The 12,260-nt window shown below is 38.7% G+C and overlaps 1 protein-coding gene and 1 long non-coding RNA gene across 16 annotated transcripts in view; one reads left to right on the top strand and one right to left on the bottom strand.

Moving 5' to 3' along the window:
* The window catches only part of LOC121491935, a 104,628-nt gene extending 96,757 nt beyond the window's left edge, over positions 1–7,871 (top strand). For 2 of the 3 annotated variants that reach the window (XR_005988075.1, XR_005988074.1), the window contains 2 exons: positions 2,230–2,434; positions 2,755–3,002. This is a non-coding gene — a long non-coding RNA (uncharacterized LOC121491935). Of the gene's footprint in view, positions 1–2,229; positions 2,435–2,754; positions 3,003–6,843 lie in introns of those variants that run through there. The other variant, XR_005988076.1, reaches the window with a different exon arrangement.
* C5H12orf56 (chromosome 5 C12orf56 homolog) overlaps positions 1–12,260 on the bottom strand; it is a 100,701-nt gene that overhangs the window by 71,547 nt on the left and 16,894 nt on the right. For 2 of the 13 annotated variants that reach the window (XM_041757092.1, XM_041757095.1), the window contains exons 3-5: positions 2,347–2,417; positions 1,891–2,038; positions 1,693–1,785 (exon numbers count right to left, since the gene is read on the bottom strand). The exons of 5 other annotated variants lie outside the window; for them this stretch is intronic. In XM_041757092.1, coding sequence (XP_041613026.1) covers positions 1,693–1,722 — 30 coding nt within the window. In that variant the 5' untranslated portion in view covers positions 1,723–1,785; positions 1,891–2,038; positions 2,347–2,417. Of the gene's footprint in view, positions 1–1,692; positions 1,786–1,890; positions 2,039–2,346; positions 2,750–5,567; positions 5,699–10,192; positions 10,294–12,260 lie in introns of those variants that run through there. 6 more of the 13 variants (XM_041757093.1, XM_041757098.1, XM_041757094.1 and 3 more) reach the window with 5 other exon arrangements.

Here is a 12,260-nt window from a genome sequence, read left to right as displayed (position 1 = left end):
TCTTGTGCACTCTCTGTCTCTCTCTCTCTCTGTCTCAAAGTAAATAAATCTTGAAGAGAGAGAGAGAGAGTCTATTCATTTAACCAGGTATGGCCAAAGGTTTGGTGTATTTATGGAGCCAGTGCTTACAAAGCCCTCCCAGGAAAACTAGCCCAGGGACTCAGGCTTACAATTATTAGGAAGATGACTTCCTGGCAGGCAAGGCAATTAAGAAATTTTCAGGACCTCAAAATTCACTCAAATTGATAGGTACTACAGGAGAAATCTGGTGGAGAGAGTTTCTTGTGCCTGATTTCCTAGCCTAGGAAAAGCAAAAGAGGCTTTTAAAAGTCAAACCTGAAAAAAATAAAAATAAAAATAAAATAAAAGTCAAACCTGACATTCATGAAAACTTTCAGACAGAAGTTTTTGCAAAGAATTTTAAGGAGGCCTATCTGGTAAATTAACACTCTTGCTGCACCTATGTAAATAACGAGGCCCACCTAAAGAGAGTTTTATTTTGTGATTGAGTGATCTTTTCTTTGAGATTATTATGATGGTGGACATGGGACAGGAAAAGTGTGAGAGACTTTGAAATGGGGAAGGAGATTAGTAGGTATTCAGTTCAGCTAACCTATGCAGGTTATCTATGCCTTTCATTGTCTTTGAGGTTATATTATACTGCTGTAATTCATAGAAAACTCTTTTGTGCACTTTTTAAAACAAAAAGAAACTTAAAATTTCTAAGTGGTAAATCTGTCAACTTTTGTCCTTTCTATTTTTTCCCTTTATGCTTAGAAATATCCTCTACACCCTGAAATTGGGTAAATATTCACCTATGTTTTATATTTCCTTTATGGTTTCCTCTTTTACAGTGAGCTTTCCAGTCCTTCTGGAGTCTCTAGAGTGTCCCTTAAGACTTTGGTCTAACTGGCTGTGGTTCCAAGTGTATTTAATATTAACCTGGTAAAAATTATGCTTCAAGTAGAGACTGAATGAGTGTAAATAAGTATGTAAATATTTCTGCCTCAAATTGCTTATAAGCAGTTTGGGGAGGAGACAAAGTACCTATAATAATTTGCCTAATAATTACACAGTTTATGGAACATGGTAAATATATAATATTTGTAACACATCTATAAGGTGGTTATTTTTAACCCCACTTTGCAATGAGAAAACTAAGGTTCAGAAGGAGTTAAGTTTACAAAATTAATAAATGGTGGAACTAGAACTCTAAGACAAGGCAGTTGGTTTCCAAGGCCAATTTTATAAAAACAACTAAGATTTAAGACCACAGCCCTAACTAGTGGTAAGAGGTGGGAATTTTGTCAGGGAGAAATAGAAGCCTTTCTTCTAAAGCAGGGCTGGAGTTGCACCTGGCTGGCTTAATCTGTGGACATATGACTCTTGATCTTGGGGTCATGAATTTGAGCCCCACTGGGCATAGAGCCTACTTAAAGTTTAAAAATTAAAAAAAAAAGTAAAAAATAAAACCAACATGCACACACACACAAAACCACACACACTAAAAAAAAAAAAAAAAAAACAGGGCTGTAATCCAAACAGTAATCAAGCAGCTGGATTCATTATTATGTCAGTGTTTCAGCGAATTATGCTAATTCCTTTATCTGAGACTGAAGTAGAGCCAGACCTCTTTTTTTAGTCGCTATAATCACCGAATTTGGTTAGCTTTGTCATTCAAGAACATAATACCTTCTTTAAATACACTGTGGAGGCATTCATTCATGTAAAACATTCATATAAACTTTTTCTGTATTTATTGGCACAGAAAGTATCCATAACATGCTGCAAAGTAAAAATAACAGATTATAGAACAATATTTGGAATATGGTTCCATATGTGTTAATGCATAGAACACAATTTAGAATGTCGTACACCAAATTTTCTTACCGTATGGTTAACTGTGGTTATCTCTGGGTGGTGAGATTTGTTCAAAGATAAACCGAGGCATATTAAAATTTTTAAGAGTCTATTTGGGCACAAATCTATTCAAATCTGGCAGCATCCAATCTAGCAGATAGAAAGGAGCTCCAAGGAGCTGTACAAAGTGAAAGACTTTTAAGCAGAAGGGAGGGAACAAGGAAGTTACCCTTGGCAAAAAAGCAGGTTAGTTATTGCAAAGTTCCTTTAGGGGATTGTAGGGGTTTACCAGGCAGATTACCTAACGAGTGCTGATTAGGAGATTCACCCCCCCCCTTTTTTTTTTAAGTATTTTATTTATTTATTTAGAGAAAGCAAGCAGGAAGGACAGAGGGAGAGACTGTCAAGCCGACTCCCCGCTGAGCATGGATTCCCAACTCAGGGCTGGGTTTTTCGACCGACCGACCGACCGACCGACCGACCGACCTGAAATCAGGACTCGGACCCTTAACCAACGGAGCCAGGAGATTCATGATTGACTGGTTTAAGAATCCATTCTGCAAGAGCCAAAAATGTAATTAGGTCAAGTCTCCATTTGGGGCTTGTCTTGTTTTTAACAGATTGTAAATACATAATTTATTTTTATTTTTTATCCATTTTAATTCTAAGAATCATCTACATGCTACGATAAAGACAGTTGTTTTACTGATTTTTAAAAATATTTCATCGGGTAGCCCTAGCATCTCATAGTCATAAAACACAAATGTGTGCATTCTTCTCTGGAAATTTGTCACCAAAGAACTAAAGGGGGGTGGGCAATAAGGACAACATCTAGTATGACACATGAAGACAGTCTGTTTACAGCAATATGACTTTTTTTTTTTTTTTTTTAAGGAGGCACCACACTCACCAGGGAGCCCGATTCAGGGCTCAAACTCATGACCCTAAGATCAACACCTTGAGATGAGCTCAAGGGTCAGACACTTAACTGTCTGAGCCACCTCGGCACCCACAGCAGTGTGACTTGGATGGAACTGGAGGGTATTATGCTGAGTGAAGTAAGTCAATCAGAGAAGGACAAACATTATATGTTCTCATTCATTTGGGGAATATAAATAATAGTGAAAGGGAATATAAGGGAAGGGAGAAGAAATGTGTGGGAAATATCAGAAAGGGAGACAGAACATAAAGACTCCTAACTCTGGCGGGGAGAAGGGCAGGGGGTGGGGGTGAATGGGTGACGGGTACTGAGCGGGGCACTTGACGGGGTGAGCACTGGGTGTTATTCTGTATGTTGGTAAATTGAACACCAATAAAAAATAAATTTATTATTTAAAAAAAGGCATTTCCATGCATACTACTATAGTGACGAGGCCTCTGTTGCTGATGACAGCCACACAGCCAAGGGAACACATCTGTTGTCTGTAAAGGGGTAGATGATGTCGGATAAATGGACACTAACTCTGAACAGCAGTAGGGTCAAAATGATCTATCACTTTCCACTTCCTGCATTCTCTTATTGGTTCATCTAATGATCATAATCTTAGTTGCAAAGACAATGACTATTGTAGATAGAACAAACTCTTACAAAAACATGTAATTCAACTTGGACTTGAATTATAAGGTGTTAGACTCTCATTTTCTTTTTTGCGTTGAAAATTTTTAAAAAATAAAAATAAAAATCATTTGTAAAGACCACAGCATGTTTGTGAAGTGTGAGATGACCACACAGGAGCTAAGCAAAGCTAATTTACACATCCATGGGAGGTAAAAAAGTTTTCTGACTGGGAAGCTTCTCCCCTGTCAGGCAAAGAGATTTGGTCCAAACAATATGCTGTCAGTGCCTGAATGAAGAAAAGTTGTTAAATGGGACACAGCTGAACTCAATCCTGTGCTAGCAATTTATTTTAGGCATAGTGTTATCTGAAAAGAACATTTTTGCATTTACTCCAGAGACATCATTAGGAAATTCAAAAGCCAGAGTTTCCAATTTACCCCAAAGTATGAAGATAGATAGATGATAGATAGATAGATAGATAGATAGATAGACAGATAGACAGATAGAAGGAAGACAGATGATGTAATGCTCCGTCAGAACTACTTTGTTGAAAATCTTCTAACTAGAGGCACCTGGTGGGCTCAGTCAGTAGAGCATGTGACTCTTGATCTAGGGGTGTGTGAGTTCAAACCCTATGTTGGGGGTAGAATTTACTTTTTTTTTCTTAAAGATGTACTCATTTATTTTATTTTACGGAGATGGGGAGGGGCAGAGGGAGAGAGAGAATCCTAAGCAGACTCCCTGCTAAGCATGGAGCCCAACACAGGCTGATCCCATGACCCCAAGATTACAAACTGAGATGAAATCAAGAGTTAGACACTTAACCGACTGAGCCACCCAGGCACCCCAGGGGTAGAGTTTATTTTTATTTTTTAAAGATTTTATTTATTTATTTATTCATTCATTCATTCATTCATTCATTCATCAGAGACACACACAGAGAGACAGAGAGAGAGGCAGAGACACAGGCAGAGGGAGAAGCAGGCTCCATGCCAGGAGCCTGACACAGGACGTGATCCCAGGTCTCCAGGGTCATGCCCCGGCCAAAGGCGGTGCTAAACCGCTGAGCCACCAGGGCTGCCCTAGAGTTTAAAAGAAAATTAGAATGTTCTAACTTTATGTCTTAAAATTAGCTTAAAATAAGCTGAATAATGAGTTAAATTTTATTTTGTAAATGAATATACAGGTTAGAAATAAGATTGTTTGTTGTGTCCATATAGCATTGAATTTGTTTTTAGGACATAAGTTGAAAGAAGTGCTTTTACCCAGACACGTTGAAGCACAGATAATAATTTCTGAATATGTACATGAAAATAACTTTAGAACTCCAAATCAGGACACAGGACAACTTTTTCTATGACTTGCAGACATAACAAAGTCTTATATAACAATTAAATCAAACTATTTACATATATTTGATAAATCACCTTTTATTTTTTAAAGATTTTATTTATTTATTCATGAGAGACACACACAGAGAGAGAGAGAGAGAGGCAGACACAGGCAGAGGGAGAAGCAGGCTCCCTGCAGGGAGCCTGGACTCAATCCTGGGACTACAGTGTGGAGGCCAAGAAAAATTAAGGCCATCCCACCTAAAGTTTAGCATTAGCACAAGTACAGCCATCTTAGGCCCCTGTGAATAAGAGCTGAACTTTATGGGAAAAACTGCAGAATGTCCTCAATGTCCTTGGCAGAGAATCCCATATCAGAAAGACAACAGAGCCCACACCTGTAGTAGAAAGTCCCATATTAGAATGAGAACAGAGCTCAATGCCCTTAAGCCCCGTATCAGAATATAAACAGAACTTGAGATATTCCTCCACCCCTTCTGAAAATCCCCTAGACCAGCCTATAAAAAACCCAGCTGTAACCCACTTTGGGGTCCAAGTCCCTGCTCTGCTGTGTCGCTGTGTCGGGTATACTTGGACCCAAGCTCGAGCTTGCTAATAAACCCTCGTGTGCTTGCATTGGTGTCGGCTCCTTGGTGGTTTCTCGGATTCACAATCTTGGGCACAACATACAGGATTACACCCCGGGCCCAAGGCAGGCACTACACCGCTGAGCCACCCAAGGATCCTGATAAATCACCTCTTTTAAATACAGTTGCATCCAGTGCTATACTTAAAACTTCCACTAATATAAGTGATACCTTTAGCTTATGTTTTCTCATTAGAAACTAAGGCTGGCGGGATCCCTGGGTGGCGCAGCGGTTTGGCGCCTGCCTTTGGCCCAGGGCGCGATCCTGGAGACCCGGGATCGAATCCCACGTCGGGCTCCCGGTGCATGGAGCCTGCTTCTCCCTCTGCCTGTGTCTCTGCTTCTCTCTCTCTCACTGTGTGCCTATCATAAATAAATAAAATTTAAAAAAAAAAAAAAAGAAACTAAGGCTGGCAAGTTAGAGTTATTTGCAGATGGCCTCCTAAGTTCTTCCCCCCAGTCAAAATTATAAAACTTCTAAGACCATTCATAAATTGTAGCACTTTCTAATGCCTGACCTGACTTTCTCTGCCTCTGAGAAAGGTGTCTACTGTATAACCACCATTACTGGTAGTTTGGAGCCGTGTGGTACACCAACTGTAAAATTTGGGCCTGCGGGAAAATCTTTAAAAAAAAAAAAAAAACAATATCATACTGGCTCATCAACTAGGTGTACCTTTTCTCCATCTATGAAGTTTAAAAGGTAGGTAAGGTGTGCAGAAAAAGGATTACCTCAACAGGTCTGGGTTGTCCATACCTTGTACCACCAAAGAAAGGCCTATCTTCAGGAGTAGCCCTTGCCTGATCTTAGGAGATAACCAATGAGCCTTGTAATGTTCCGACAGCCTAATACAAGCGGGTGTTTCTGAGACCTGGGGCCATGCTGTACCATTTAAGCAGATATATTTATTCTGACAATGTAATGTGTGATAAACACCTGTTTTTCTGGGGGTGAGAGTAAGGAGGTGGAAGGAGGGCTGGAGTCTGAGTAGCTGAGATCGCTCATATAGGCTTTATTTGCATATGTGACTGTCTCCAATACAAACTCTGGACACCAAGGCTCAGGTGAACTTGGTAATACTTTGCAGATGTTGTAACACGTTGCTGGGGAAATAAGTACATCCATGACACTCCACTGTGGGAGGACACCTGGAAGTGTGCACTTAGGTTCTCCTGGATTTTATCTCATGCATCTTTTCCTTTTGTTGAATATAATCTGTATTGTCTCATTATAATCAACCATTTGGATCCTGTGAGTCCTTCTAGTGAATCATCAAGCATGAGGGTAGTTTTGGGGACCCCCTACACAATAGGACAAGCTGACACAGCCATAAGGTCATTGGCTGCTTAGACCACTGGTTTTGCCTCCTTTGAGCACTGCAGTTTTGCCTTTTCCCCAGGCTGAGTCAGAGAGGGCCAAGCCACCTTTCCATTCTTCTTTTTCAAAGGTTCATAAGGATTCTGATCCTGTGGCTAGATCCTCTCCAGAGTTAGGATGGTGAAGAGGAAGGATTCAATGTTCAAACAGTATCACATAGAACAAAAATAAAAGGTAACATTTATTGAGCACTTACTATGTGTTCTTTTAAGTGCTTTATACATATTATCTCACTGAATCCTGATACAACCCGAATGTTGGTAAAAGTATTCCTGCTTACAAGGAATTCAAGGAATTTAAGGCTCAGAGAATTAAGGGACCTGCTAGAGGTCCCTACTGCTAATAGGTGGCGGGCCAGATTCAAAATGATGCTTCTGCTCTTAATTTATACAAAATGACACACAAAGTATGAAACATGCATTTATCAAGAAACCAAACTGCGGGTCAAAAAATAAAATTGTTTCCATTGTGAGATAAGACAATATTACCATGGGGCGGATTTTTGTATTCTCACCGTGAAACTTAAGGAGAAGGGTCTACTACTCAAACATGATTCCTGTCATAACAAATGTCACACAACCCTCAAAAATTCTAAATTTCCTAATTACTGAATTGACCCATTTTGCCCAGGTGGCTCTCATTCTTTATGCATTCTGGTGAACTGTCCACTTACAGAGTTCCTATCAAAAGCCTGACATCAAAGAGGGATTAAAACATGAAAGGGAATCTCAGACTAAGAAAGCCAAAAAAAAAAAAAAAAAAAGAATTCATTGTAAAATAGTGTACAAAGATCAGGATTAAAATCACTTAAAAGCCAGATTTATGACTGGAAGGTACTAACATGTCTTAAAGGAAAGCCATCAGGCAGACAGCAATCTAATTAGTATAAATTATTCTTTTTTTTTTAGTATAAATTATTCTAATTAAATTCTTACGGACCAATTCATTATTTTGTGCCCTAATTGTTAAGTATATCATGACCAAACTAGATAATCATAGTTAGCATCCTGACAGAAATTTGGAATGTTGGAGAAACAATATGAATTAACAATCAGGAAATCTCATTTCGAATGGGGCTTTCCCTATCAACTAGCAGTATGATTTTGGCCAAGTTACTTAATCTCTTTTGGCTTCGATTTCCTCATTTGTAAAATGTGGAATCTGTTTAAGGTCTCTTTCAGCCTGAACAGTATATATATTTTAATATATATTATATATATTTATATAAAATTATATTTATATAAAAATATTTTATATAATTTATATATAAAATATAAAAATTATATAAAATATATTTTTAATACAAAACTATATTATAACTTTATAATATTAAACCTTAATATTGGCTGGCTCAATTAGAAGAGCATGAACTCTTAATCTCAGGGCCCTGAGTTTGAGCCTCACGTTGGGTATAGATTACTAAAAAAAAAAAAAAAAAGTAAAACTTAACTTTGCCAAAAACTGTATTTTAGGAAATATATTTACATGATCAGGAAAAACCAGATGGGCTGCCTTGCAAAGATGCAGCCAAAGAGCAGCTGCAGAGTCCTGTTTTGGAGGAGAGTGTATTTATGTAAATATGTAATTATGTATGTGTTTTGTTAAGAACATTCCTTATGAAGAATTCAGCATCTATATCCCAAAGAACCTATAGTTTGTAAAAGGCACTAGTACTATCAGCGTACCAAAAATACTAAATATAGTGGGCACCTGGGTGGCAGTTAAGCATCTGCCTTCGGCTCAGGTCATGATCCCAGGTCCTGGGATGGAGCCCCAGGTCGAGCTCCCTGCTCACTGGGAAGCCTACTTCTCCTTCTCCCTCTGCCTGCCACCCCTCCTTGCTTGTGCTCTCTTGCTCTCTCTCTCTCTCTCTCTGTCAAATAAATAAATAAGACCTTAAAAAGAAAGAAAGAAATACTAAATGGAGTTCTTCAAGCTGAAAAAAAGGAAACCAGACAGTAACTTAACACCCGCACGGAGAAACAGAGAACACTGATAAGGATAACTACACAGGTAAAAATAAAAGACAGTTAAATGTATGTTTTTCTGTAATTCATTTTTTCTCCTACCCAGTTTAAAAGACACATGCATAAAGCTATAATTATAAATCTGTGTTGATGGGCACATAATGTAGAAACTGTAATGTGTATGATAACAATAGCACAAAGGAGCAGGGAGGAAATAGACTTATCTTTTTAGTATACTATGGCAATTAGGTTTGTAATCATCTGAACTACATTGTTACAAAGTAGGATGTTAATTGTAATCCCCAGAGCAAACATTAATTTAAAAACTCCAAAACACATAGTAAAAGAAATCACAAGAGAATTCAAAGTGCATACTAGAAAGTATCTATTTGATACAAAGGAAGGCAATAATGGGGAATAGGGGGAAAAAGGCATGTGAAAATAAATAGCAATATGACAGATGTAAATTCTACCTTAGCAGTAATTATAATACTGTAAATGGATTAAACATTCTAATTAATGTCAGGGATTGAAAGATTTTTGATTTAACTAATGATTCACTTTATTACAAGAGACCTACTTTTTTTTTTTAAAGATTTTATTTATTTATTCATGAGAGACACAGAGAGAGAGAGAGAGGCAGAGACACAGGCAGAGGGAGAAGCAGGCTCCTCGCAGGGAGCCTGATGTGGGACTCGATCCCAGGACCCGGGGATCACGACCTGAGCCAAAGGCAGGTGGTCAACCGCTGAGCCACCAGGTGCCCAAGACTCACTTTAGATTAAAAAACATAAATAGTTTGAAAGTAAAGGAATGGAAAAGACATCTCATGCAAACAGTAACCAAAAGAGAGCTGAAAGGATGATAGTACCGTGAGACAAAATACGACTCAATGCTAGAAAAATTTTACTAGAGGGGCACCTGGCTGGCTCAGTGGGTAGAGCATGTGACTGTTGATCTTGGGGTTGTGGGTTCGAGCTCCACTTTGGGTGCAGGGATTACTTAAAATCTTAAAAAAAGAAAAAAGGAATTTTCCCTAAGGAAGTTCACAAAAGAGAGATGGCAACCAAATGCAACGTATGCTTCTTGGCTGGATACTAGTTTGAACAAACTACCTGTGAAAGACAGCTGGAAACAGAAAAGCTATGTGGTTTTCACTAAAACAGGGCGCTACTTAGTTCCACTGATTTGGGTTTATACATATTGTAAAAAGCTGATCAAGCACACGCTATTCTCTCCTTTTGGAATACACTTGCCCTCTATTATGCCTAGAAACTTCTATTCTTCCTTCAAAGCCAAGCTCAGGTTACTTCTTTGGTGAACCTTCACATGTTTGTTCCTGCCACCCTGGCACCCCTCCCCCTACCAAAAAAAAAGAGTATGTCACTTCCTCTTTTGGGTTCCCACAATATTCTATTTATTACATCTATTCTCACATTTCATTATACTTACCTGCTTATGACTGTTTTTCTTCTTTCCCATCTGCTTGCATTCCTCAAGGAAGTTACTTAAAAGCAGGTACCACTATTTATTCCCTTATATATTTGTAGTCCCTGGTAATTCAAAACATTGGTAGAATGTGCCATATAAAACCTAACATCCATTCAATAGAACTGTACAGTGTAGAAAGAAAAAAAAACATAAAACACAGGAAAAATCAAAAGGGAAAAAACTGAAGGCAGACATCACATACTGGTGCGCAGTTTGGAGATCATTTTACTTAGTGGGACATTAGGTTGTAGAAGTAAGGCCCCCAAGGAGCTAAATCATGAAATATTTTTTGACTTCCACAGTTCTTTCTGGACTTAACTTCCTCTCTGATAGTACGCTCTAAGTCTCCTGTCTCCAACAAAGAGAGGAAAACAAGTAATAAATTAATTCACTCAAATTTTGATTTAATGAATTACCTGTTCCAAGACTATTTCACAACAAATCTGAAGGAGGACCAGTGGTAAATCCAAAGGATTCAAGCTACTGATGAGATAGCTAATCAATATATGGAGATTTCTTGAATGGCTTTCCCTCAAATTAAACCACATTAGCAGTTACCTATGTCACACAGTACATAAGCTTATTCCTAAGTAGAAGCTATTTTTACAGTTAGCATTTGGCAAATCCTTCCACTGTCATAATTAAAAAACTCATTGTGGCCTCCACCAGGTGTTTTTTTTTTCCCCCATTATACTCTACCTGGCCTTTGTGTACCAATCCCTAAGGAAGTCTGAGTAGATGAGGTCTTTTTGGAATCTGTGAATATTGCTGGCAAGAATGATCCACCTACATATTCCAAAAAGAATTACCAGTTTGGAAAATTGAATACTGCCCCCATAATACTGGAGACTCCCTAGTCTATTTTAGCATTAGCCTTGAAAAATAACCTCTGGGACATTGCCTCATTGCCTCATTGCCTCATTGCCTCTGGGACAAGAGCCACAGCTAAGAAAAAAAACTAAGAGAAAAGAAGCGCTTAAGGTTTGGCCCTGTGAAAAGGATGCTACGTCCCTTCTGCGCTTTTCCAAACCAAGCCTGTCCTTGAACATCATCAGAAACAGCAATGACACCAGTCTGAGTGCTGAAGGGCAACAATCTTGAGTACAGAGAAGTGGTATGGGGAGTGAAAAAAGTGTTTTAGTTATAATGTCATTCTTTCCTTCCTGACAGCCAGCGCCCAGGAAACCATGTAATCTGCATACTGTGAGGTAACCATGTCCTGTCTATTGCAAAAACCTAAAAACTAATAAAGAAATTTGGAATTTGGAATTTGGAAACCAGGAATTAGTAGAAGATCAGTTGTTACTATGTGCATGGTGGTTAAAGATTGCTGGCTATAAGGTCAAAAGCCCTGAGTTTATTTTCCAGCTCTGATATTTTCTGAATATGACCTTGTGCAAGCATTTCCCCTTCGCTGTCTCAGTTTTGTCATGTTTAAAAAAAAAAAAAAAAGACAGTATTCCCCTTCCTTCAAGAGTTAATAAGATTAAATGAGACAAAGTATTTTACACAAGGCTGGCACATAGTACATCCCCAATAGATATCAATTACAATTAATGGCCTCTCATAAGAATTAAGGTTCTCATAAGAACCTCAGTAATGCAATACTGAGCCAGATTCATGGCCTACCCAGCATGGTATTTGTCTCTGATGGTGGCAGCAAGGGGCATGTTGGGTGAGAAGAGAATGTTCTTTTCTGTTATCGCAAATGAATCAGGCTTTATCTGAAAATATCTCTAAGTTCTTTGACTACTTCTACGAATAATATATCACTCATGAATGCGCCTACATTTTTGACATTTTTGTATTTGCAACTGGTACTGACTTCTTACTTTTATCAAAATACTTTCATTTTTAAAGATTTTATTTATTTATTCATGAGAGAGGCAGAGAGAGGCAGAGACACAGGCAGAGGGAGAAGCAGGCTCCATGCAGGGAGCCCAACGTGGGACTCGATCCCGGGTCTCCGGGATCATGCCCAGGGCTGAAGGCGGCGCTAAACCGCTGAGCCACCCAGGCTGCCCCAAAA

Source organism: Vulpes lagopus, chromosome 5 (genome assembly GCF_018345385.1).
Source record: "Vulpes lagopus strain Blue_001 chromosome 5, ASM1834538v1, whole genome shotgun sequence".
Classification (NCBI taxonomy): domain Eukaryota; kingdom Metazoa; phylum Chordata; class Mammalia; order Carnivora; family Canidae; genus Vulpes; species Vulpes lagopus.
This window is presented reverse-complemented; position numbering and strand designations above follow the sequence as displayed.